Source organism: Gopherus flavomarginatus, chromosome 5 (genome assembly GCF_025201925.1).
Source record: "Gopherus flavomarginatus isolate rGopFla2 chromosome 5, rGopFla2.mat.asm, whole genome shotgun sequence".
Classification (NCBI taxonomy): Eukaryota; Metazoa; Chordata; order Testudines; family Testudinidae; genus Gopherus; species Gopherus flavomarginatus.
Window position 1 is genome coordinate 99,070,317 of NC_066621.1, and position 27,477 is coordinate 99,097,793.

Sequence of the window (27,477 nt, forward strand, 5' to 3'; positions counted from 1 at the left end):
TGGCTCTAGTAGCTCTTGCTCCTCCCTTTGCTGGAAGCTATCTGCAAGCTCAGGCAGACATGCCTGCATAGTTACACTTTGCGGTCACATTTCAGAGCTTTTCTTCACAACCGCTAGAGCTAGAATTTTTATTTTGTTTATTTTTTTAAGGGGGGGGGGGCTCTGATTCTGATGCCCTAGGCATGTGCCTCTTGTTCCTAAATTATAATCCAGCCCTGTTCATGGGTGTATCCATATGCCGCTGAGTAGGAGCCAAACCCAAGGAGCCCAGCAGATTATGCGCAATCATATTTCAAACATCTGCAAGTGGCATCTCCATTGGGTGGAGTGTGTCAGAGTGCTACTACTTCTAGTTTGGACCGGGAATCCATCCAATAAGGCATTACTCTACTGATGTCTGGAATTAGCAATGGAAATCAGAACTTCAGTATTGGACCAGAGTATGGAAACATCTTCATTCTAATTTATACATTTATCATTATGATGTTCAAAGTACAAAATTGGGTCATGCCTTACACTCAGGTTCTGTAAAACAGATATTGTATCATATTGGGAACAATCCTGTATTCTGAATATGCAGTCCTTCTCTTGACTAATCCCTATACTAACACTGAAGGAGCCTGGCATGCTCTCCTAGTTGGGAATTGATGTTACTAGCAGTAGATGTACAAGTGCTATCAGTCAGATGTGTGTTGCTGGGAGTGGCTGAAAGGAATTTGAAAAAGGAAGAAGCAGAAGAGAAGACAGAACTTACTTTGCATCATAGTTGGCACCTTGAAAAGTTAGTTCAAGCATTTGGAAGTGGCAGGTGCAATAGGGGAAGCAAAGCTTTGTGACCTAAATTCGTCATGACTTTAAACAGAGATTCAAAAGATTTTTATGACGCAGCATTATGAACAACTGCCAGGGTCAACAGCACCAAGGCTAGTTCAAGGAACTCGGACAGTAAGGTGAGAGGGCAGAGTATCTATCAGCATAGTTGAGCGGATAGAACTTTAGCTATTGAAAAATGGCTGCCAATGACATTGTAATCTTGTTTCCATCTTTTTTGTTACTTTGTTTCTAAGAGGAGTCTAAAATTACTAGCTTCTATACTGGACAGTTTTGGGGCATAAACTAAATGCCTTCATGTTAGCTGTTAACTACACTAGCCTGAGCTTGGATCATTGAAAATGCTTGTTATCTTTGTTTTCCAGGGGTGGAGGTGCTCTTGGACTAAGGGAGGTGGGCATACTTTAAGAATATCTTTTTACTCAAAGTAGGATTCCATACCTCCTCCAGCAAGCTCCATGTCTTCGCTTGTGCATGGATAGTCATCCACCTAATAACCTGTTAATGTTGCTATTCACTCTTCAGTTACCCTAGTGCCAGTATTTTGACACCATTTAGTTGACAAGGGAAGAGGGAGCATGTTGTAAAATAAGTATGCTATTCTTTCTTACATAGAGGAAATGTTGTCTGGTGATTGAGAAGAGGACTCAAGTCAGGACTCCTGAGATCTAGTCACTGTTCTGCTATTGAGTTGTTTGCACACCTTGGACAAGTCACTGATTCTCTCATGCTTTTATTCTCAATCTGGAAAACGTGTCATACTTCCCTTTTTTAAAGAAAAGTTATGAGGCTTAACTGATGTTTGTAAAGCCCTTTAAGATCTTTGGAAGGAAGTGTAAACCATTATTGGGAATTGTGACAGTATGTGACTTTTTTGTTGTGGGCTTGTTTCTATGTAGGTATGCTATTCTTTGTGGCCAGTTCTCGGAACATGAAAGTATTCAGAAGCGTATTCAAGCTGGGTATGTTTTTAAGGTGAGTAAAGAGCAGCTGCTTCATATATGAAAGTTATTCAGAACTTGCTTCTAGCGTGGGAAGCAAGGAAGATTGGTTTAGAATTTTATGTGCTAAATTATAAGAATCCAATGGAGGGATTCAAAAGGTAGGTGGCCTGAATTGTGGAAGAAAACAACAGTCCAGTCTTAGAGTTAGCCTGTGTGAAATGAGTGAGTTGTTTCAGTCCAGTTTTTACTCTGCAGAATCTCAACACCACCACCACTTTGCGAAGAAGTTAAGGATTGAATGGGCACGGAAAAAGAAATATCCTTTCACCCTTGGTAGCAGCTCCTCTGCTTTCAGGCTAGGAGATGTTGACAGAATAATGAACAGGAGGCCTGCACTGTTGATGCCCATGCTGATAGACAAATACATAACTTCAGTTTTTGAAGGCTGTGAAAACAGCATTTTTTGAGTTTACTATATTTGCTTAAAATAGAACTTTTCCAACCATGATTTTTATTGAGCAGTGGCACTTACATCACTGATTCTCCCCCCCCCACACACACCCCTCATCTGTTTATGGACTACAATGATTTTATCATAAGTTAATTCTGTATCTTGGCTCTGGTTTTCTTTAGGAACATGTTGATAAAGCAATTGCCCTGAAACCAGATGACCCCAAGTCTTACTATCTTCTGGGCAGGTGGTGTTACCAGGTAAATAGCTTTCTTCAGTCTGTACTCCTGATTTCCTGGATGTTCTAAATCGTATTACCTTTTTCTTCTCTGGAAGATGATCTTCCATTTGCATGAAAATGATGGGGAATTCAATCCAACAGCCATAAGTCTTAGGGGAATTCTATTCAGCTGTTGAATTTGCACACTGCATTAGAAAACCCTAATACACCCTCATAGAAATGGACTAGTTTCCTAAGCTCTCTGTTTATACATATAGATTGAAAATTATCCTTATAAGAGGTCCAGGGCTTCCTATATTCAGTCCTGGAACAGTGCTTAAAAAACACTGTAACTCAAGTGTGAAATACTTGAAGTTCAGAAATCTTTCATACTGCAAGGACTATAAATGAATGTTCTCATATGATTGGCAACCCAGCTTGCAAATGAGATAATGCATTAATGTTTAAGGCCTGCCAGGGCACAATGTACTTAACCATAGAATTTGTCATGCAGATTCCCATCTGAGTTATTCTTCCACTTGAATACCTGTGACTTAAGCAATCTTTCTCTCAACTGCTAGCGCTATAAATCAATGCCTTCTACTATCTTACCACTTGGAATCCAAGCTTTTAATTGCTAAATCAAAGTAGTTTCAAGGAGTGCATGAGAGCTCAGTTACCACAATCGTGGGAGGGAATGTTGAGTGCAAATGCTTTCAAGACCAGTAGATATACCTGAGAGAATTCTGTGCCCCTCCAAAAAATTCTGTGCACAATAATTTAAAATTTTGCAAATTTTATTTGTCAATAAATAAATGTGGATGCTCCAGCATGGCAGTGGGGAACACAGGCCACTGGCTGCACGGAGGTGGGAGATCCCCTTGCAACCTCCCCAGACACAGACTGTGCAGTGGGGCTGTGCCTGACCCTGCGTCCCTGCCCCAAAGGTCTATGTCCCAGAATGGGGGAGGAGGGCTGCAGGATGATCTCCAACCTCCTGTGTTCCTCACTGCCATGCTAGAGCCTCAACATTTGTTTATTGACAAAATTTGCAAGATTTTAAAATGTGCACAGAATTTTTATTTTTTTGGTGCAGAATTCCCCTCAGGAGTAGCAAGTGAAGCAATTCACCAGGATTAGCAACCCTGTGCTGGGCGCACCAGGTGTGGAGGGGCTTATTGTGGTGAGAGGGTTCTGTGTGGGGTAACCTGGGTGCAGGCAGCTCAGCGAGAGAGTACTGGGGGGGGAATCTGGACACACACGGGCTGGTCGGGGGGGTTCTAGGTGCAGTGGCAATGAGACTCTGCAGGGGGGTCCAGGCAAATGTGGTTGGGGCTCAGTGGAGGGGGGAGCTAGGAGAAGGGAGTTTGGTGGGGTGGGGGTCCATGTGCAGCTGGTTGGGGTTCAGCAGGGGGTGGGGTGGAATCCAGGTGTGGGGGGCTGTGGGATAGTCCAGGAGCATGGAGGTTGGGATTGTTGGGGTTTGAGTACAGAGGGGCTCAGTGGGGGGTGGTCTGGGTGCAGGGGGTTGGGGCTTGTCGGGGCGGGGGTGGGTCCGGATGCAGGGGGTAGTCTGCAAGGGGTGTGGATCTGCATGTTGGGAGATGGGAGAGCAGCTCCCTGCATACTGACCCCTCCTCCTGCTGCTGAGGAGCAATGGGGGCAGGAAGCAGGGTCTGAGGGGTGCAGATTCATGGAGGGTTCTGGAAGTGGGCCTGACCCAGCCCTGGCCGCTCCCATGCAGAGAAAGTACGCTCCTCATCCTCTCCCAGCCCAGTCAGGACTAGCAACTGAGCCTGGCGCAGGATAGGAGGCGCAGGATAGGAGCCACCGGCTGGAGTGAGGCTGGAAAGGTCTGGGTTTGGGGGCTGCAGCTCAGTGGGGTCTCTGGGTGCATGGGGGCTCCAGATGCAAGAGTGAGGCTTGCTGAGGTGGGGGTTTGGGTGCATGGGGACTCCAGATGCAAGGGTGAGGCTTGCTGAGGCTCAACGTGGGGGTCTGGGTATCAGGGTGTACTTTACTTCCCCTTCTCTTCCCCCCCCGCCTCCCCCCAGCTGCTACTGCTGCAGTGATTTACACCTCTGCCAGCTGCTCCAGGCTCCCAAAATGACACGCCTGTGCTGCCAGGGGGGACCGGGGGGGCGGAGTGTGTGACCGCTTTCAGGGCTTCCCTTTGCTTCCCCATCAAAGTCATTTTTCTGATGGAAAGCAAAGAAATCTGCATGAATATAAATTCTGCACACACGCAGTGGTGCAGAATTCCTCCAGGAGTAAGTAGACCTTTTCCATGTACTGGTCCAGGACTAGTGATCAAAAGTGGGGAGTAGGATCCATGATATTAGAATGCAATTGGCTAGATTACTTTTTAAAATAGAGCTTGGGGAATGGTGGCTGGCTCACTTTGGCAAGGCCAGTTGTTCCTGCTGTTAGAATACTTGTCCTTTGCATCAGTAAAGAGCTTTTAAAGTATTTTCTGTACCTCTTCTTTCTTACCATTAATGTTGAGTGAAAGCTACTGACTTTCTTGCCTCTAAGCTTTGGTGGTAATGATTACATAATTCTGCTCCCCTCTTTTTCCTCTCTATCTTTGCCAGTTGGCAGATAAACACAATCACTTTGCTAAAAATAGTGCTTTCACACTGAAAAAAATCAGAATTTTGGAGAGTTTCCTGCCCCTGAATCAGCTCTTTAATCATTGCAGGGGCCCTGGGAAGTGGAAGAGAAAATAGTCCAAGTAAAGCACTGGTTGCAGACTAGCTCATGTTCTTCCTTTTTCCCATGCTTTACTCCAGTAAAAACAAACCACCTCCGATCTCTTAAGCACACATAGATGTGAGCAAGGATATTCTGGGGCTGGCCAAGGCTCCTGCATACAGTACATCTGTGCATGTGTTTCCTCTACCTCTGCTAGAAAGTGTTGCAAGTATTAGATGCATATTGGTTGCTTTATAATTCTCAAGAAGGCAAAGCTTGGAGTCAGATACTATCATTCAGTTTTAGTATCTATAAAAAGAAATAAGAGTTTGTTGTGACCATCCAATCCTTCATTTTATGAGTTGGAAATACTTTGCTATTAAAAGTGAAATCACATTGGCAATTCTAGCTGAGATAATTGGCGTACTTACTGCAAATGAGCTGCTGAAGTGTGGCTAACCTAGTTTGATTTTTGATATCCAGAAGGACACTCTGCTCTAAGTCCCTTACTCTGCCTATACTGACATTCACACTCAGCCATATTACTACTCCTTGTTCTGTCCCCATCTGAAGGCTTGATCCCACTACCCGCTGTCTGTACTGTCAGTATTTCAAACGAGGCCCCTTTCTGTCTATTTATCTGAGCATCCTGTCTCATTGTCCTTCTTGTTGTCTAACCCAGGTCCTGTGTCATTTAGCTCTAGTCTGTCTCGCTGCCTGTGCATTTAGGACAGAAGCTTTGGTTACAAAGATTTTGATCCTTTGGCACCAAGTTAATTACCTCTTCTGCTGGAGTTGCAAAAACATTTTTCCCCCTCCACAACATTCCCTTAATAGTCTTGATCTCTGCATATTGTGAGTGTCTTATAGTGGGGAAGATGTTCTGAGATGTTTTCTGAAATAGCAGTTCCTTGTTCCTTGGAATTATAGTAAAGAGTTGTATGGCTATTGTAGGCTTATTTCAGGTGGATAAGAGAGTTGGGAGCAGGACAATGAGATTTCAGGGAGTAAGTACTGTAACGGTACTGCTGCCTGCTTTTCAGAGAGCGTTTGGTGGTGGAAAGACTTGAGCTTGCCTCTCGAGGTCTGTGTGTATGGTAAAGGCATACTCAGGTACAAGACTTAATCCCCCCATTTTTTTCTTTTTGGAGGGGGAGTACATGGGTCTGCTCTGGTGTGCAGGTGAGTCCACCAGAAACAAATGTGGTTATAATAAGGTGATGATCAGATTTTAAACAGTCCAGAGAGCTTCTTAGCCATAGAAATCCAGTTATGGGGACAACTTTTATTCTGAGCCATATTTGTATCACTGTTAATCGGCCAAAACTGTAAAATGGTGGTAGAGGCTGGGGTGGGAGGGAGCGGGGGGAAGAAATGCAAGTTCTGCAGATGGATTGATTTATGTACCTGGGCAGAGTCAGCTGATGTTAGCAAAAAGGTTTTGATGTGACTGTGATGTTGCAGCAGATACTGTGGATATGAAAGTGTCCCTGTATGCTTTGCATATGCTATGTGAATTCCTAGGGATGCATACTGGGTATTGACTTCCTTGCTGATAGTTTCATGTTACTATTTCTGTGCAGATCGCTCATCTGGGATGGCTTGAAAGAAAGACTGCTTCTGCCTTGTATGAGGCACCCCCTACAGCCACTGTCCATGATGCACTGCAGAACCTTTTAAAGGTACTGAAATCTGGGGGGCAAGGAAACTCTTAAATTTATAGCTCTAATACTTAACTGTTGCTGGAGACTGTTGATATGAATCAGTTAAACATACTATCCTAATTTGGACTCTGCTGGTATAGAGTGCTTTTGAATACGCTAAAGAAGTATGTTACAGAAATGCATGCACCTGTTACTCTACAGTTTATAGGTGGGGCTGGCAGCACTGCCTATTAAGGTTGCCCAACACTTCCTATTACATCTCTACCCTACTTCCTATTACACCTCTACCCTAATAACGCTGTTCTTGGGAGCCAAAAAATCTTACCGTGTTATAGGTGAAACCGCGTTATATCGAACTTGCTTTGATCTGCTGGAGCATGCAGCCCGCCCCCCCCCCCCCCCCCGGAGCCCTGCTTTACTGTGTTATATCTGAATTCATGTTATATTGGGTCATGTTATATCGGGCTAGAGGTGTATAAGATCCTGTTTTTCAGTTGTTTATAACTCTGCTGGACTGTATCTTTTCAGGCTGAAATTTTTCATGCTGGGTGTCTGCCTCAGGATGAATTTAAAAAAAAAAAAAGTCATCCAAATATGGTCCACTAATTTCTGAGAACAAGGCTAGGGGAAAATGTATTTGCCCATTTAAAAAAAAATCTGATGATTTGTGTTTGACAAGCCATCACACCGCCATGTTTTGGAACAGGTAATTGCAATTCGGCAAGGGGTGGCCTTTTGCCATCCCTTTAAAAATCTGTCCAAATTTATGTTCTAAGCCTTTTAAAAAATCACAATTTTGCACAGGCTCAGACTTACTGAAGCTTCATAGCTAAAAACTTAAGACTCCATCCACTACCCTGAGGTTGTTCCAGTTTGGGGCTGAGCAGGACTTCCTGCAGTTGCAGATCTGGGCTGCTGCAGGCTGGGTCAGTTCCGGGTCCAGCTACCAGAACTGAGCAAGGCAGACTGCCTCTTTTGTGCTTTCATTATCATCCATTGTCCCCCTCACTCCCCAGCTTAAGTGGCATGGAAGAGGAAGCTGCTTCATTTGAATGAAGAAGGGACAGGGGCTTGAACTGGTGGGCTGAGTGATAAATAGTTTGGAACCACGAGCCTGGGGGATGGAGACTGGAACTGGAAGCTGGCAGGATAGAGGGAAAAAGTGAGAGAGAGATTGGGACCCGGGAGTGGGAGATTGGGACCCATGAGGGAGGAGGAGACAGATCTGATGAGGAGTCAAAAAACTGAATTTTTATCTTGTAATGCTTAAGCGCAAGGGGTATGAAATAGGCCTCCACAGGCAATCTTAATTTTGGCATTTCCTAACTTTTGAGCATATGACTTTGCAACCTTATTGTTCTTTTTAATGTAGTTTTTTAGTGTGTAATATTAGAGTAGGACATAAATGTTGCTCATTAACTCTCAGACACTTTGTAGAATTCTGAGGGGTGATCTGTTCCTAATTAAGCTAAATTGATATAAAGTACTCTTGGGGGGATTGCACCAATTTAACTCCATCTGTTTCTAAACAGATAAGCTAAATTGATGCACAAACTGTGTATAAGTCAGCCCCATGTCGTAAAGGCAACATTTCTGTTTGAGTTGTAATAAAAAACTGTTCAAATTGGGTCTTTCTGATATCCTATTTGAATCCTTCTCTCTCTTCCCCTCCTCTTCCCCCCACTTCCTTTGTAGGCTGAAGAGCTGAGCCCAGGATTTTCCAAAGCAGGAAGGGTTTACATTTCTAAGGTAACCAGTCATTTATTACACTAGAGCAGTTAATTTTGTTCTCTTCAGTCTATATGATTGTATGGCAAGGCGGTTATGTAAAGCATTTGGAGGTCCATGGATGATAGATGCTGTAGAAATGCAAAGTGTTGTATATAAATATAGTCACTTATAAGTTAATATTGTGTGGGGTTTTTTTTACAAATGGGCAAGGAGATAGTCTCCTACCCCACATGAATTGCTATGGAACTCTAAGCTCCTCTTTGGTTATTTTGCCTTTATAGATCTTCCAAGGGGCACCCAGGATACTTTACTCAGAATTTTTTCTGTTAAAAATTAATGCTGTTAACTTCTGAGCTGCATCTGTTTACTGATCCTCACATTTAAGCTATGTGCATGGAGAGTGTCAGGGAAAGAGTGAAATACCCAGTTTGACCCTCCTTTTGCCAGCACGGATGGTAGTGATTAAACAGACCATAAATGTGCTGGCCTGAAGCAGAGGATCTGCTGATTTTGTTGTTGTTGTTTGTGTTGAGGGAAATAACTGTTTTTGACTCTTAAATGCTAAAACTGATGCTTAGTTCCTTTGGCCTCCTGTTGGAGTCTAGGAAATATTTAAAGCCCAAACAGCTTTAGTAACAGCAGCCAGAGTGGGCGTAGCAAAGTGTAGCTGTAGTCATTTTCTGTGAAATCACTGTATTCCCAGTTCCCAAAGAATGTAAATTTTATCTGGGTAGCATGCAAGTTTAAGATTCGTTTCCCAGACTGGAATTTATTAGCATTTGAAATTAGGTGAAGAGTTTATTTGACAAGAAAAGTCTATTTTATGAAACATAGAAAGTGATCTCAAACCAGGAAGGGAGCTAATAGGTGTTAAACAGTTCTGCCTTTGACATACCATGTCTGGCTATATGTGCCTGTGTAGGAATGGAAATTATTATGTATCCCATTAGATTAAATTTTCTACCCGCAAATGAGCATCACCTTCAGTTTCCAAATCCTTTTAATATTTACTAAAGTGAAAATCCTTGTAGGTATTTTTTCCCATTTGCTGCCACACCAAGCCTGTATCTGTACATATTCAAAATCCTCATCTTTTCTGCATGCCCCTTTTAAGAATAATAACCACCACCACACTACTACTTCCATGCTTAATAGAAGGGGGCAGCAACTTTTGCACAGTCCCATAATTGGAAAATCTTATGCTTTTACCTTAATTATTCAGCTAACATTTTAAGAGTTACAGGAAAATTTCTCATTTAGGGCTTTAATGTGGTTAAATTGTAACCTCCCGTCGCAGATCCACAGGATCTGTAGTATGCCCCAGCTTTTAAATAGTCTCTTGGAGGAAACCCTCCAGTGTGCCAGATCTCAAGGAGTCCCACTTTTCCTTCAGGATAGGCTCTGCAACCTCACTGCTTCCTAGATTGAGCCTCTGGCTTCCAGAACTTCTGCTTCACACGGTGAGCTCTGTTCAGTGAATCCAACTGCGAGGGCATGTCTACACTACAAAATAGGTCGACTTACAGCCACCACAGTAATTACTTCACTTTTAGTGTCGACACCACCCCTCTTCTGTCGGTGGTGCACGTCCTCACCAGGAGCACTTCCAGCAACTTGAGGGGAAATGTGGGGGCTGATATCTTGGGCTCTTGGCTCCCCCTATAGCTCCCTGCCAGGAGCCTGGCTGCTGCTGAGTTTCTCAGCTCCCCATGGAGGTGGAGGAGGGAAAGCGCTGGGAGCCCAACCTGGGCACCAGCTAATTAGCTCTGCAGGGAGTTGAGAGCCCCCCACCGACTCCAGGGTGACAGCACAGCTGTGAGTCTGGTGGGGGAGGGGATGGGTGTTACACAGAAGGGAACCTACCAGCGTTCCTTGTCAATTTCACGGCCATGAAGCCATGAAATTGACAAGAATAACAGCCAACAGCTGATGTAAGTAATGGAGTGCCTACACAGACACTGTATGACCCTAACTACACCGGCATAAGCCAGATGCCTTTTGTGGAGGTGGAGTTATGTTGATGTAGTGGGGCACTTATATTGGTGGAGCAAGGCTGTAGTGTAGATGCTGACATAGGTCGACGTAAACTGGCTTACCTCAACCTAACTCTGTAGTGTAGACCAGGCCCAAGATAAACACCTGGTAGAGACTTGTACAATCTTCAGGGATGAATGCACCTCAGCAGGTTTTTACAGTGACACCCAAGCGGTGAACTGGAACTCAGCATTGGATGTCCTTAAGGTAGCACAGAGAAAGATTAAAACATAGTTCATTCTAGTCAAGCTGGAGCAATTCACCAGCCAAGTTGCATTGAACTTCATTTTCAGGTTCTGTCTCCTTGGACTTCCTTAGTCAGTCCCAACCTCTCCCAGAAACCAGCTCTCTCTTCTCTCACCTGACACATCTGTCCTTTGTTCCCAAGCTGGGGTCTCTGCTCAGCTTCCCTGCTGAGGGGCAGGGAAATCCTCCTCCCTCTAGGTTGTTGGTGGTTAGGTGCCAGTGTTATGGTGATTGGAGTTTTCCATTGTTCTGTTGGATTGTCTACTGATATGGGTAGTCCTGGGCCAGTCCTTTTAATGACCCATGCAGTCTGCTCAAACCACACACAGACATTCCCCCCCTCCCCCATGTCTCGTAATCTGCCCTGAGAACAAATTTAATCCTTTTCCCCCACCACCACTGAGTAGCCGTGCAAAGTATAGGAGGAAATTGTGGCACACATAGGATTCATAAAAATATTACAGAAAATTCCCACTTTGTCACACCTCCCCATAATGACTAGATTAACTGTTATCCTAATAAAACACACATGATGTTTCTGACAGAAGTACTTGAGTTTTAGAAGATGGAATATTCTGAAGACACAACCTGCCAGATAATTTGGTAGGGGTCCCAATGTGCTTTGTCTCTTTCCCCAAATCCCACAATGTCTTCTTGAGTTGAATGTCTGATCATGGTATTTCTAAATTCACTTGATATTTAATTACTTTGAATGAAGTAGAATTTAACTGAGGGATCAAAATGCAGAAGAGGAAAAGAAACCTGCTGTGCAGTTGCTTTCTGAGACTCTGAACCTAATGCTGAGAACTGGAGCATTTTGGACAAGTATCAAACATAATACTTCCTGAATTCATAACTATGTAGCAGAATCTATTAGGGTGACCAAATGTCCTGATTTTTATAGGGACAGTCCCGATTTTTGGGTCTTTTTCTTATATAGGCTCCTATTACCCCCGACCCCCGTCCCAATTTTTCATGTTTGCTGTCTGGTCACCCTAGAATCTATTCATTGACAGTTTATGTTCCTGAATCCAAGCTTAAAAAAAAAAAATTTAACTTAACTATTTAAAAATGTGAACTATATTTAAAGATGCCATTAAGTTTAAGAGCCTGAAACAGTAGCTCTGAGAGGTGTGAACTGACCCTGTAATAACCTTAGTCCCAGATTTGGACCTTAGCGTCCAAAATATGGGGGTTAGCATGAAAACCTCCAAGCTTAGTTACCTGCTTGGACCTGGTACCTGCTGCCACCACCCAAAAAATTAGAGTGTTTTGGGGCACTCTGGTCCCCCTGAAAAACCTTCCCTGGGGACCCCAAGACCCAAATCCCTTGAGTCTCACAACAAAGGGAAATAATCCTTTTTCCCTTCCCCCCTCCAGGTGCTCCTGGAGAGATACACAGACACAAGCTCTGTGAATCCAAACAGAGTGAATCTCCCTCTCTGTTCCCAATCCTGGAAACAAAAAGTACTTTCCTCTTCACCCAGAGGGAATGCAAAATCAGGCTAGCCACTTCAACACACACAGATCTCCCCTGATTTCTTCCTCCCACCAATTCCCTGGTGAGTACAGACTCAATTTCCCTGCAGTAAAGAAAAACTCCAACAGGTCTTAAAAGAAAGCTTTATATAAAAAAGAAAGAAAAAATACAAATAGTCTCTCTGTATTAAGATGACACAATACAGGGCAATTTCTTAAAAGAATATTGAATAAACAGCCTTATTCCAAAAGAATACAAATCAAAGCACTCCAGCACTTATATTCATGCAAATACCAAAGAAAAGAAACCATAGAACTTACTATCTGATCTCTTAGTCCTTACACTTAGAAACAGAAGACTAGAAAGTAGAACTACTTCTCCAAAGCTCAGAGAAAAGCAGGCAGCCAGAAAAACAAAGACAAAGACACTCAATTCCCTCCACCCAAAGTTGAAAAAATCCGGTTTCCTGATTGGTCCTCTGGTCAGGTGCTTCAGGTGAAAGAGACATTAACCCTTAGCTATCTGTTTATGACACGCCCCCCAAATTGCAGACAGTGGGGAAGCTCACTGGCGGCGATTTCCTTCTAGAACTTGAAAATAAACAGATTAATACAACACATACACCTTTACATATACTACTAAGTATATAACTAACAGACTTCTACATTTTAAGAACACTTTTTAACTACTGAATTATAGGAAACTCTCACGGGAGAGTGCATCAGCAACTTTATTAGAAGCTCCTGTGATGTGTTGAATTTCAAAATCAAAATCTTGGAGAGCTAAACTCCAACGAAGAAGTTTCTTGTTGTTCCCCTTGGCAGTATGAAGCCACTTTAGTGCAGCATGGTCAGTTTGTAGTTGGAACCGCCGTCCCCAAACATATGGGCGTAGCTTTTCCAGGGCGTACACAATGTCATAGCATTCCTTTTCACTGACTGACCAGTGACTTTCCCTCTCAGACAGTTTCTTACTGAGAAACACGACAGGATGGAAGTTGTGATCTGTTGCTTCCTGCATGAGCACTGCTCCTATACCACGCTCAGATGCATCTGTGGTTACTAGGAATGGCTTGTCAAAGTCCGGGGCCCTGAGCACAGGGTCAGACATGAGCGTTGCCTTAAGTTGGGTAAAGGCCTTTTGACACTCATCAGTCCACTTAACTGCATTTGGCTGGGTCTTTTTGGTCAGGTCGGTCAGTGGGGCAGCGATTTGGCTGTAGTGGGGTACAAATCGCCTGTAGTATCCGGCCAAGCCTAAGAAGGATTGGACCTGCTTCTTGGACCGTGGGACAGGCCACTTTGGATAGCATCTACCTTGGCCTGTAGGGGGTTTATGGTTCCTCGACCCACCTGGTGCCCCAGGTAAGTCACTCTGTTTTGGCCTATTTGACACTTTTTGGCCTTAACAGTTAGTCCTGCCTGCCTGATGCGCTCAAAGACCTTTTCCAGGTGTAGTAGGTGTTCGGGCCAGGAGTCTGAAAAAATGGCCACATCATCGAGGTAGGCAACTGCAAATTCTCCCAGTCCAGCTAGTAGACCATCTACCAGCCTCTGGAAGGTGGCGGGTGCATTTCGAAGGCCGAAAGGAAGGACATTGAGTTCATACACCCCCGCATGGGTGACGAATGCTGACCTCTCCTTGGCAGGTTCATCTAGCGGTACTTGCCAGTACCCCTTGGTTAAGTCTATTGTAGAGATGAACTGGGCACGTCCCAACTTTTCCAATAGCTCATCGGTACGTGGCATTGGATAGTTGTCCGGACGAGTTACAGCATTGAGCTTACGGTAGTCCACGCAAAAGCGTATTTCCCCATCTGGTTTGGGTACCAGAACCACTGGAGATGCCCATGCACTGGTAGATGAGCGGATTATACCCATCTGTAGCATGTTCTGGATCTCCCGTTCTATAGCAGCTTGGGCATGAGGAGACACTCGGTAGGGTGGGGTTCTGATTGGGTGAGCATTACCTGTATCAATGGAGTGGTATGCCCGTTCAGTCCGTCCTGGGGTGGCTGAGAACAATGGGGCGAAGCTAGTGCACAGCTCCTTGATTTGTTGCCGCTGCAGACGTTCCAGGGTGGTTGAGAGGTTCACCTCTTCCACGCCACCGTCTTTTTTCCCGTCGTAGTAGACACCGTCAGGCCACTCAGCATCATCTCCCTGGACTGTAAACTGACAAACCTGTAAATCTCTGGAATAGAAAGGCTTGAGAGAATTAACATGGTACACTTTAGGCTTTAGTGAGGAATTGGGAAATGCTATGAGGTAGTTTACAGCTCCCAGGCGCTCTTGGACCGTGAATGGCCCTTCCCATGATGCTTCCATCTTATGGGCCTGTTGCGCCTTCAAGACCATAACCTGGTCTCCTACCTTGAAGGACCGATCTCTGGCATGTCTGTCATACCAGGCCTTTTGCTCTTCCTGAGCATCCTTTAGATTCTCTCTAGCAAGGGCTAAAGAGTGTCGGAGGGTGCTTTGTAGGTTGCTTACAAAGTCCAGAATGTTAGTTCCTGGAGAAGGCGTAAACCCCTCCCATTGCTGCTTTACCAACTGTAATGGCCCCTTAACCTCGTGACCATACACAAGTTCAAATGGTGAAAACCCTAAACTGGGATGTGGTACAGCCCTGTAGGCAAACAGCAACTGCTGCAACACTAGGTCCCAATTATTGGAGAATTCGTTGATGAATTTTCGTATCATGGCCCCCAAAGTTCCATTGAACCTTTCAACCAGGCCATTGGTTTGATGGTGGTACGGGGTGGCAACCAAGTGATTCACCCCATGAGTTTCCCACAGTTTTTCCATGGTCCCTGCCAGGAAATTAGACCCTGAATCTGTAAGGATGTCGGAGGGCCAACCTACCCTGGCAAAGATGTCTGTTAGGGCCAGGCACACAGTGTTAGCCCTGGTGTTGCCTAGAGCGACTGCTTCTGGCCATCGGGTAGCAAAGTCCACTAAAGTCAGTACGTACTGCTTTCCTCTGGGCGTCTTTTTTGGGAAAGGGCCCAGAATATCCACAGCTACTCGCTGAAATGGGACCTCAATTATGGGGAGTGGCTGGAGAGGGGCCTTGACCTGGTCTTGAGGCTTTCCCACTCTTTGGCATACCTCACAAGACCGGACATACTTGGCAACGTCCTTGCCCATCCCCTCCCAGTGGAAGGACTTCCCCAACCGGTCTTTGGTTCTGTTCACCCCAGCATGCCCACTGGGATGATCATGGGCTAAGCTTAAGAGCTTCCCCCGGTACTTAGTTGGAACCACCAACTGTTTTTGCGGCTGCCATTCTTCCCGGTGTCCACCAGAAAGAATTTCCTTGTATAGAAGTCCTTGGTCTATAACAAACCGGGATCGATTAGAAGAGGTGAGAGGCGGTGGGGTGCTCCGTGCCGCTGCCCAAGCTTTCTGAAGGCTGTCATCCGCTTCCTGCTCAGCCTGGAACTGTTCCCTTGAGGCTGGGGTCACCAGTTCTTCCTCAGACTGTGGACTTGGGCTTGGTCCCTCTGGAAGCGATGTAGGTGATGGGGTTGTTTCCGTTGCTGGTGTACCGCTCTCCGCTGGTGCACCTGAGGGTATTTCAGGCTCTGGCTGAGCCTTTTGGGTATGGCTGTCTTGTGCTTCTGCCAGTTTTGGCTCGCTGGCGCCCTCTGGCGTTGAGTTTGAAGATGTAGTTGCACTTGCTGGTGCTGGTTGTTGTTCCAGTTCCGGGCCTGGGACTGGAGATGCTGTGGCTGTTTCAGTGGTAGGCATGGAATCCGGGTCCACTACCTCTGTCTGGGTCTCTGGTAACACAGACGGGGCCTCTGTGGACGGCTCAGGAACAGGAATGGGTCTGGAAGCTTGCCTGGTTTGGCTACGTGTAACCATTCCCACTCTCTTGGCCCGCCTCACCTGGTTGGCCAAGTCTTCCCCCAGTAGCATGGGGATAGGATAATTGTCATAGACTGCAAAAGTCCACATTCCTGACCAGCCTTTGTACTGGACAGGCAGTTGAGCTGTAGGCAAGTCTACAGCTTGTGACATGAAGGGGTAAATTGTCACTTTGGCCTTTGGGTTGATGAATTTGGGGTCAACGAAGGATTGGTGGATAGCTGACACTTGTGCCCCCCGTGTCTCTCCACGCAGTAACCTTCTTTCCGCCCACTCTCAAATTTTCCCTTCGCTCCAAGGGTATTTGAGAGGCATCCGGGCCTGGGGATCTTTGGTGTGATGGTGGTGTAATGAATTGCACTCGCATGGTGTTCTTGGGACACTTGGCCTTGATATGTCCCAGTTCATTACACTTAAAGCATCTTCCATCTGATGGGTCACTGGGCCGAGGTGAGTTACTGGAGACTGGTGAGGTTGAAGGGTAGGGTATCTGTGGCTTTACTTGGGTGGTATGTGGGGTCTTTGGCTGTCCTCGGTGGTAGGGTTTATGGTCTGTGTGCCCCCTGGGGTAATCGTTCCCCTTGACAGTAGCTTTTTTGCTTTCTGCCAGTTCCATCCATTTGGCTCCAATCTCCCCCGCCTCAGCGATATTCTTGGGGTGTCCATCTTGTATGTACCGTGTGATGTCTTCAGGAACACCATCCAAGAACTGCTCCATTTGTATGAGGAGGTTCAGTTCTTCCAAGGTTTGAATGTTGTTTCCTGTTAGCCAGGCCTCATAGTTTTTTGCAATGTAGTAGGCGTGTTTGGGAAATGACTCCTCTGGTTTCCACTTTTGGTTTCTGAAACGCCGACGGGCATGATCTGGGGTTATCCCCATCCTGTATCTGGCCTTGGTTAGAAAAAGTTTATAGTCATTCATTTGGTGCTTAGGCATTTCAGCTGCCACCTCTGCTAAAGGTCCACTGAGCTGTGACCTCAATTCTACCATGTACTGGTCTTCGGGAATGCTGTACCCAAGACAGGCTCTTTCAAAATTTTCCAAGAAGGCCTCGGTGTCATCACCTGCCTTGTAGGTGGGAAATTTCCTGTGCTGTGGAGCAATATTTGGCGCCGGGTTGTTAGGGTTGGCTGGCACATGCAGCCCAGCTTTTGCCAACTCCAGTTCATGTTTTCTCTGTTTTTCCTTCTCTTCATTCTCTTTTTGTTGTTTTTCCATTTCTTTTTGGTGCTTTTCCATTTCTCGGCGGTGGGCCGCCTCTCTTTCTCTTTCTCTTATTTCCATCTCTGTTTGTTTTATTTCCAGTTGTCGCCTGTGTTCAGCTTCTCTGACTTGCTCTTGGGCCTCAATTTTTGCCTTAGAAGTCATGATTCCTGTTTTCTTGTGTTGGGGTGCCCTCCGGTGTTTATCTTCTGAACTGCAGGTTCTCTGTTGCCTCCTGAAGTCTGCCTAGCAACAGTGTTTTTTGTCCTTTTCTCTCTCTAGCTAATGTTCAATGAAGGGAAACCAGAAAAACCACTTTATTTGCATGCCTATAAGTGCTGCTACTTGCCTCCTAATGGGAGGGCTATTGCATGACAAAAGACCCTTAACATGCAAGCCACAAACTGCGAGAGAGAGCAGAAAAAAAAATTCTCTCTGGTTCCCTTTTAAAACCAACTGCTTCTCTCTGCTAAAAAGCCCTTAGCAGAGAAAAGAAAAATATAATATTCCTACTGGCTTCTGGATTCTGTCTATCTCCCACCAGCTGCACACCATGTAATAACCTTAGTCCCAGATTTGGACCTTAGCGTCCAAAATATGGGGGTTAGCATGAAAACCTCCAAGCTTAGTTACCTGCTTGGACCTGGTACCTGCTGCCACCACCCAAAAAATTAGAGTGTTTTGGGGCACTCTGGTCCCCCTGAAAAACCTTCCCTGGGGACCCCAAGACCCAAATCCCTTGAGTCTCACAACAAAGGGAAATAATCCTTTTTCCCTTCCCCCCTCCAGGTGCTCCTGGAGAGATACACAGACACAAGCTCTGTGAATCCAAACAGAGTGAATCTCCCTCTCTGTTCCCAATCCTGGAAACAAAAAGTACTTTCCTCTTCACCCAGAGGGAATGCAAAATCAGGCTAGCCACTTCAACACACACAGATCTCCCCTGATTTCTTCCTCCCACCAATTCCCTGGTGAGTACAGACTCAATTTCCCTGCAGTAAAGAAAAACTCCAACAGGTCTTAAAAGAAAGCTTTATATAAAAAAGAAAGAAAAAATACAAATAGTCTCTCTGTATTAAGATGACACAATACAGGGCAATTTCTTAAAAGAATATTGAATAAACAGCCTTATTCCAAAAGAATACAAATCAAAGCACTCCAGCACTTATATTCATGCAAATACCAAAGAAAAGAAACCATAGAACTTACTATCTGATCTCTTAGTCCTTACACTTAGAAACAGAAGACTAGAAAGTAGAACTACTTCTCCAAAGCTCAGAGAAAAGCAGGCAGCCAGAAAAACAAAGACAAAGACACTCAATTCCCTCCACCCAAAGTTGAAAAAATCCGGTTTCCTGATTGGTCCTCTGGTCAGGTGCTTCAGGTGAAAGAGACATTAACCCTTAGCTATCTGTTTATGACAGACCCATCAATCCCAATGGAGCATCAGCTCTTGAAACTAATAACAAACATCAGCATTGCTACCTTTCACTGCTGATCCCTTGTAGCAACAATCTCTTTAGATAACATGCATCTCCCACAATCTCAAACTGCCTCCCATTACTCTCTGGGAACTAGAAGTTCAAATGTCGCTATTCAGCTGCCAAAGCCTCCAGCTTTCCTCCATGACAATTTCTACAAGGCAGTTAAGAGTTATGGGCATAAATATGTAGCACGAGAAAAATGAAAATTATGGAGCAGTGTAAAAATAACTGAATTTAATTGAGAACTAAAATCAGAAGGAATTGTATACTAAGTGCATTAGTCACCTATTAAAAATTTGAAATTTTTATTAAAATTACCTGAAGCTTCTCCAGTATATGTTGTAAACTAATCTAGAGCACTACAGAACCTCGAGGGCTCTGCTACAGAATTTAATTCCAGCTTGCTACATAATACAGAGGGTCTAGAATATGGCTTCTCTTGCAGTCAGCATTGGAAAGAGTTGTCCCACTTGCTCAGATGGGGTAGAGTTCATATTAAGAATAACGTGGGCCTGCTTATGACAATGGGGTAACTGTTTTTGGTGCTGTTGAAGGTGGGGGAAGGAGATTTAGAAAGTCTGTCTAATTTGAAGTCTGTCAGGTTTGACAGTAGGTGTCAGAGCTTTACTCTTGTTTCCAGGCTGTTGAAGACGAAGGCATGTGATAAAATGACACACTTACTCTGTAGGTATGGGAGTCCATACTGCACACTAGCTATCTAGGTGACTCAAGGAATAGTGAGAACAGTGAGAAAAATAGATGGTATATTTCTAGATAAGAACAAGGTTAGGGAAATGGTGCCCCTATTGGGGGAGGAATAAGGGACTGTAAAACCACCTATCAAAAATAAATTAATTATTTTGTGACATGGTATCGTTTATAGTGCTTTGTACAAAGAGGTCTACAGGAAAGACGGCAGAGCTGAATTGCTGAATGTAGGTGTTTAGGAGATGTGAAGAGCCCTTTTCATCAATTACAAGCTGGCTTCTCCAGTCCCTCCGAGTTGCTGAGTGACATCTGTTTTCCTGTTTCTTGACACTTCTTGCTATTGCCATTTTTCTTTACAGTGCTACAGAGACCTGGGGAATAGCTCTGCAGCTGTTCACTGGATGCATCTGGCTTCCGAGCTGCCAGTTATCACAAATGAGGTAGCAATTTCTGCTCTTTATGTCGCTGACACTCCAATATGATTATGTAACAAAAAACCCTTTAAAACTTAATTTTAGATACATCTATAGACTTTTATATGCATTTGACCTCTGGGATCAGATGAGTGATATTGAATAAATGTTCTATCCATCTGTGAAATTGGTAATTTGGTAAAATTAGTCACTGGGCAATTTTATGAGACACCCAAATCAGGTAATGTGATGGCCAAGTGTTTATATGGAAATATTGTTTTGAATATTTATTGCATAAGCCCTTCAAAATGTTATGATGGACCCCCATTAAAATCAGCATTTAAACTAACAATTTGGGTGGTAGTACTTATTAAAAATTTGTAGGTGGTTTGTAATACTATAAAATAAGAATTATGTTTAAGCAGGCTTAGACATAAACTTCCTCAAACCCTATCTTTGAGCACTTCTTATTTAAGTGTATGGCAAACTTTAATCTATGCTAAAACTTCACACACTGTAGTCCACTAGTGAACTTTCTCTTTAGATTGTATGCTTTTGTGAATTTACTGCTGGTAAGAGTTGATGGGTTGAGAGCCCTGGAGACTGAAGTTCACAGAAAGATACAGCAAAAGTTCCTTGTGCGTGTGTATACCTCAACGCTGATTTGGAGAGTTGGGAGAGAGGTCTCTGAGCTCGCTCATTTTGTCTTCACCTTCAAAGATGTTCTATCTTATCACTTTATAGTTGTCTGTTCCTTAGCACAGACACTTGCCTTTTCATTGCACATAGTTTCAGAATTCCCCAAGTGATCAAGTAACATAATGAAAGCCACTGAGTGGTTGATACTGTATCCATGTATGGCTGTCCTAGTAGCTTTAGCAAACTAAAAACTACCAGAAAGAGCAGTTGGCAAAAAAAGGTGGAAATACAACTTAGTAACTTTAGATAAGCTTCCATGACTATTAATATTGTCTGACATATGGAACATGTTAAATACCTCAGACATGGGAAGACATCTGTATCTTTTTAAATTTTAGCATATGGCATAGTAGGAGAAATATATCACACTGTATTTACTTATATAATATAAATATATATATGTAAAAAAATTTCAGGTCTTTATAACTTTGATTGTGTCTCAACCTTCTCTGTCAAATGTGGCTAGTCTCTGAAAAAAGGACTATGTGAGAATGGCATGGTGGGGCTCCATTTTCCACATGAATCTTTCCAGGTTACAAGTTTAAAAAACAAGCAAAAAAAAAAAAGGTCCAAAACCTGTTGGTCGAACTACTGCTAATTCAACTTGGAATTCAAAAATTAAACAGATTTTTTTTCTCTTTATGTTGGGAAATGATACATTCCATTTGGAGGATCTTGCTATAATTGTTTTGATGATACACAAACAATATAGCTGTCTCTGTTGACTTTGCGGTGCTAGCAGCTGTAAAAATGTATTTTTGTCATTAAAGTAGATATGACTGAATACTACAACAACAACAAAAAAGCAGATCTGAATAACATGGTGCCTTTTTATATAGCTTTCTCATTAGAGCCATAATTCCAGTATCACTTGATTGCCATGCATTTGAGACAACAGATGAAACTGAACTGGTAGGCTAATATCCTCCCTTACACTGGCTTGACAGCAAGTTCACCTTGCCTACTGTGTGGTGAAATACAGTTATGGGAGGGTATTGCCAATTTATGACTGTTAGTCAAGGACTGATCAGAAACCCCCCAAATTACTTGTAATCAGATGTTGTTTACATCATAATTATCAAAAATGCAAGTAAAGTAATCTAGACAAGTCAGCCAGATCTTACTCCTTCATTCTCTGTATTACTGAATAACCACTGACATGTAAGGCAGCATTATAGAAATATGTAACTTTTGTTATGACACACACAGTATTTTAAAATCTGTCATTAGACTGTGTTGCTGTAGCCACATTATTCAGCTGGGGTTCAGGCCGCAGGTAGGCAGGGAGTCTCAGCTAACCATCTGCAACTTGCTAATTTGACAGTGCTGCCACCTCCAGAGCATTATCCATTACTGCATGAAGGTACTTAGCTGCTAAATGTTGCCAAACTGAAGGAAACCAGGGTATCAAACTGGTGAATTCCAGAATGTGAACAGGAAATGGCCATATTCTGCCAAATGAGTAGCTTCTTCTGCTCAAGTTCCTTTTGACAGAACTAGGATGAAATATTAGTTAACTGGAAACAGGAGATATTCCAAAAGAATAAGCAGTATATTGGAGGAATAAAACTTAAGAAAAGCAGGGGGGGTTCAGGAAAGAGACTAAATCAAGGACTTGTGAGCATTTACTTCCCTTTTCTGAGATGGCATAAAGAAAAGAGCAGCATCCCATAAACAGGAAAACAAAGGTCTAGTAAGGTGGTCCAAATAATATTTATATAGTGGCTTTCATTTTTAATGTAATTGCACACATTCATCCTCGTCGCCCCATAAAGTAGATAGGTAACTTGATCATACTGATGGAAAAAACAGAGGCAAAGAGGTGAAGTGGCTTGCCCAGTTCAACAAGGGGTCTGCATGAAAGCCAAGGTTAGAACCCCAGAGTTCCTGGTTCACAATTCTGTGCTTTCAGAAGTGAAAAAGAAATAAGAAGGAAGACTTCCTCTTACTGCTTGGAAAACCTGAATAGAATTTTTTAAAAACAACTATAAAGACGCGTATAAGGTAGGAGGAGGGATATGAGAAGTTTGTTCTTAAAAAAACAAAATAGTTGAATAAGAAAATGAAACCAAATGAGTAACCTTTTAATTTGGTAAATGGGACTGGATTAAACCCACTGGCCATTGTGATGTTTATCATTTCTTTCTTTGCTGTCTCAGGATGAAAAAATCAAGAGGGAGATGGAGGAGATGCAAGGAATCTCAGAAGAATAAGTATTTTTTTTTTTAAGAGCCCAGTCCTCTGATAACTGTGGTGTGAACAGGACAAATTCCAGTCTAAAGGATTTCACAATCCGGACAACCTTGGATTGGGCTTCTTGAGCAAACCACAGATCTTACAAAGAACAAACTAAACTGCAGTTTCAACAGCACTTCCCTGAGGAGTTAAATCTTGGCAGAGACTCACAGGATTAAACTCTAATTCTGTTCATCTGCCTGCCTGTTGCACCAGATATAGTCTAATGAATCAAGCACTTGACCTGTTCAGTGCAGCAGCCATCAACTTGATTTGATTTTAGTTTTCCTCTATGCCTTTGATTTTCATTCATCCACCTACACTTCCCAAGAAGTATTTATTGCTCAACTTCTACCGGGAAAGGACATAAACATGTGAAGTTCAAGATGTGATGGGATCCTGTGCTCTATTTAATAAAATGTCACAGGCATGGTTCTAGTGTGTCACGAAGGCAGGGAATCAACAGCCACCCTTAGCTATGCCTATATTTCTTGATAGTTAGTGACAACCATTGCTAATAGGCAGAGCAGAGAGTGTCAGTCTTTCCTTATGCTGAGCTCTTTGATTGCTCATGGCTTTTTCAGCAAAGGTTTCTTTAGTTGAGAATTCAGAGTGGGCATGGCAACCCACTTTCACTTTTACTACTTAAACAATATTAACAGTCTGAGGTCACACGTTGGACATTGGCATAGCTGATAAAATACAGGCCTGACATTTGCACAGAGGCTTCAGCAAGGTACAGGGTAAAGCCATTGTGCTTGTTTTATTTTCCATTGGTTCTAGTTGCCTGCTGTACTGAAGACAGTGAGGCATTCTTATTTTCCATTAAACCTATGGCTTGAAGTGGGGAGTGACATCAGATCATAAGGAAGGGCAGTTACAAAGAAACCATAATACCAAAGGCAAGAGTTCTGCTCAGACCCTCCTCACCTGCCTCTGAAAACATCAGCGATGCCCGGAGCCCACTCCTGTTGTCTCTGCAAGTTCATCTGGCTAGTTGCTGGTTTTACCTTGATGACTAAAGCCATTAATACTCATCAGCATACATGTAGGAGATTAACATCATGGGACCAATGCATCTGCTTTCAGAGATGTTCTTCAGAAATAAGAATTCATGTTAAAGAAATGTGTCACTGCCGTAAGAGACCAAGTGGTAAAATCTTAAACTTGGAACACAAACTGGATTTTCTTCACTCACCAAAAATGCTAATCTTCTAATCCAAATGGATGCTTTCAGATTCCTTAATTATGAAAGTTCAATGTTTTTTCTGCACTCATCTAAACCTTGCCTACCTGATGTAAAGTTTAGGAGTTGCAGAGGCTGTTCATTATCTTTATGAAGCACTTGCTGCAGAAAGAGAGGAACCACGTGGCAAAATTGACAGTTTGGCACAAATGCTTTCCACCTCATTCTGCTAGATAACAAATTCAAAGTATAATCAAAATGACACTTTGGGCTGGGGGGCTGTGTCAAGCTAACCACTAATATTTGTTCCAGTCAGTTCCAAATAGCAGAAAGTTGGGAGTTTTTTGTTTGTTTTTTTTTTTTCTCCTCTAACACTTTTTTTTTCCAGAAGACAACACAACTCACCTTGTTCTATGCACAGCAATTTCTCCCAGGAATCTAACTGGGCTTCCTCATACCTTTTAAAAAAATTTCTATTTTAGCTGGCAGCTATCTGTGTGTGGGCATTAAACACTTTATTACGTGTTATATAATATCATGTCTGATTTGCTGTAGAGTGGGATTACAAAACCAAACATTTAAGCTAATTACACACCATCTAATAGAAAATGAGGTCTGATTGCCTTTCTTAACCACTTTTACATACGTATTAGGGGGACATTTCTCAGGGAGGGTGGACCTTGGCTGAGTTTTCCCTGGTCCTGAGAGGAATCAGAGCCTGACAATTCACCATCCTCTGTGGAGGAGGAATCGGAAGACTTCTAGATCTTTTAAGTTTTTTCTTCTCCTTTTTAGCATTTGCTTTTTTATTTGCTTAGAGTATGTACCAGCTCCATCACAGCTTTAGTGAGGCATTTTGCAGCTAGCTTTCCCAAGGGCCTGAAGTCCCCTCTCCAGATTTTTGATTCCTCGCCTGCTGGGTTGCATTCCCTCAGGGAGGGGAAATGCTTCCAGAGTCCTGTTTGAGCCCTGCTGCTTTTTCCAGGCTACTCAGGACCCATTTTAAGATTGGGGGTAGGGGGAATTTTGATCTTGTAAGTCTCACTTCCCTGTTCTCCAGGCGTCCCGTGGGCCTTACCCCTAAGTCAGCTGATTGCGGTCCTCTTCATCCTACCCAGAGACACCTGGTCCATTGTTCCCGTGTTTGTTGCAGTTGCTGTGGTGGGTAGGTTCCTCATGCCTGATTGACTCAGGGCAACTCCTGAGGGGGACTGTCCCAGATCACAGCTGGAGCACTGTTTGGATATCATACTGTGCCTTTTTTTAGGCTGCTTTGTCATTCCTAAAAGGTGCTGAGGAGCTAGCAGGGAGGCACTGCAGTGGAGGTTCTGGGTGGGTTCTAACATCGGAGTAAAAACTGGCCCAGGGAGAGGAGGGGGATTGGGAGGGAGAACACTGCTCACTGCTGCCATCAAAAATTAGTTTAACAAAAAACAAACAAAAAAAAACCCTTTTAGGCAGATAAAAGGCAGGAGCACTGAAGCTGCTGTCCACACGCTGCCATGAAGGCAGAGTCTGGGCAGAAGTGTAAGTCTTCAGCAAATCTCTAAAAGTTAAATGTTATGACAAATTCTAGAAGAGAAGACTTTAGAATTATTTAGGTTTTGAAGGCATGGACCCACCAAGAGAATATTTTAGTTCAGATGATGTCTACTTGTTTCTAAATAGACATGAGAATACAATTAAAATTGGAAACTGCCAGTTGAGCTGATGAAGTGAGATTAATGAGCACCTAATTAACTGCCCCTTTCTCCATTCTACTCTGAGCATCCATTCTGGATGGATGGTATTTGAATGTATGTGCAATTGGGCCCCAGTCATGCTTCCGCTCAAAACTGATGGCAAAACTATTAAATAAGAGTAGGATTGGGTGACAAATCTGAGGAATTGTCACAGATTGAAGTGTCATTAGAGGAGGTTTTTGGAATTAATTGATAAACTTAACAGTAACAAGTCACCGGGACCAGATGGCATTTACCCAAGAGTTCTGAAAGAACTCAGTTATGCAATTTCCCATTTATTAACTGTTTTTTAACCTGTCCTTTAAATCAGCTTCTGTATCCAATGACTGGAAGATAGCTAATGTAACGCCAATATTTAAAAGGGGCTCTAGAGGTGATCTTGGCAATTACAGACCGGTAAGTCTAACATCAGTACTGGTCAAATTAGTTGAAACAATAGTAAAGAATAAAATTGTCAGACACACAAAAGAACATAAATTGTTTGGGAAAAGTCAACATGGTTTCTGTAAAGGGAAATCATGTCTTACTAATCTATTAAAGTTCTTTGAAGGGGTCAACAAACGTGGACAAAGGGGATCCAGTGGACATAGTGTACCTAGATTTCCAGAAAGCCTTGGACAAGGTCCCTCACCAAAGGCTCTTACGTAAATTAAGTTGTCATGGGATAAGAGGGAAGATTCTTTCATGGATTGAGAGCTGGTTAAAAGACAGGGAACAAAGGGTAGGAATAAATGGTAAATTTTCAGAATGGAGAGGGTCAGAATTTTCAGAGTGTTCCCCAAGGGTCAGTCCTAGGACCAATCCTATTTAACTTATTCATAAATGATCTGGAAAAAGGGGTAAACAGTGAGGTGGCAAAGTTTGCAGATGATACTAAACTGCTCAAGATAGTTAAGACCAAAGCATACTGTGAAGAACTTCAAAAAGATCTCACAAAACTAAGTGATTGGGGGGCAACAAAATGACAAATGAAATTTACTATGGATAAATGTAAAGTAATGCACATTGGAAAAAATAACCCCAACTATACATACAATATGATGAGGACTAATTTAGCTACAACTAATCAGGAAAGAGATCTTAGAGTCATCATGGATAGTTCTCTGAAGACATCCGTGCAGTGGCAGTCAAAACAAACAGGATGTTAGGAATAATTAAAAAAGGGATGGAGAATATTTTATTGCCCTTATATAAATCCATGGTAGGCCCACATGCTCAAATAAATTTGTTAGTCTCTGAGGTGCTACAAGTACTCTTGTTCATCTTGAATACTGCGTACAGATGTGGTCTACTCATCTCAAAAAAGATATACTGCCATTAGAAAAGGTTCAGAGAAGGGCAACTAAAATGATTAGGGGTTTGGAACGGGTCCCATATGAGAAGAGATTAAAGAGGCTAGGACTTTTCTGTTTGGATAATAGGAGACTGGCAGGGGATATGATAGAGGTATATAAAATCATGAGTGGTGTGGAGAAAGTGAATAAGGAAAAGTTATTTGCTTGTTCCCGTAATATAAGAACTAGGGACCACCAAATGAAATTAATAGGCAGCGGGTTTAAAACAAATAAAAGGAAGTTCTTCACACAGTGCACAATCAACCTTGCCTGAAGATGTTGTGAAGGCTAGGGCTGTAACAGGG

General features: G+C 43.2%; 1 protein-coding gene across 2 annotated transcripts in view; it reads left to right on the forward strand.

Annotated features, from left to right (window-relative positions):
* The window catches only part of RMDN3 (regulator of microtubule dynamics 3), a 74,008-nt gene extending 49,573 nt beyond the window's left edge, over positions 1-24,435 (forward strand). For both annotated transcript variants that reach the window (XM_050954841.1, XM_050954842.1), the window contains exons 8-13: positions 1,731-1,806; positions 2,409-2,486; positions 6,724-6,822; positions 8,500-8,553; positions 19,923-20,003; positions 22,835-24,435. In XM_050954841.1, coding sequence (XP_050810798.1) covers positions 1,731-1,806; positions 2,409-2,486; positions 6,724-6,822; positions 8,500-8,553; positions 19,923-20,003; positions 22,835-22,888 — 442 coding nt within the window. In that variant the 3' untranslated portion in view covers positions 22,889-24,435. The remainder of the gene's footprint in view (positions 1-1,730; positions 1,807-2,408; positions 2,487-6,723; positions 6,823-8,499; positions 8,554-19,922; positions 20,004-22,834) is intronic.
* The last annotated feature ends 3,042 nt before the right edge of the window (positions 24,436-27,477 follow it).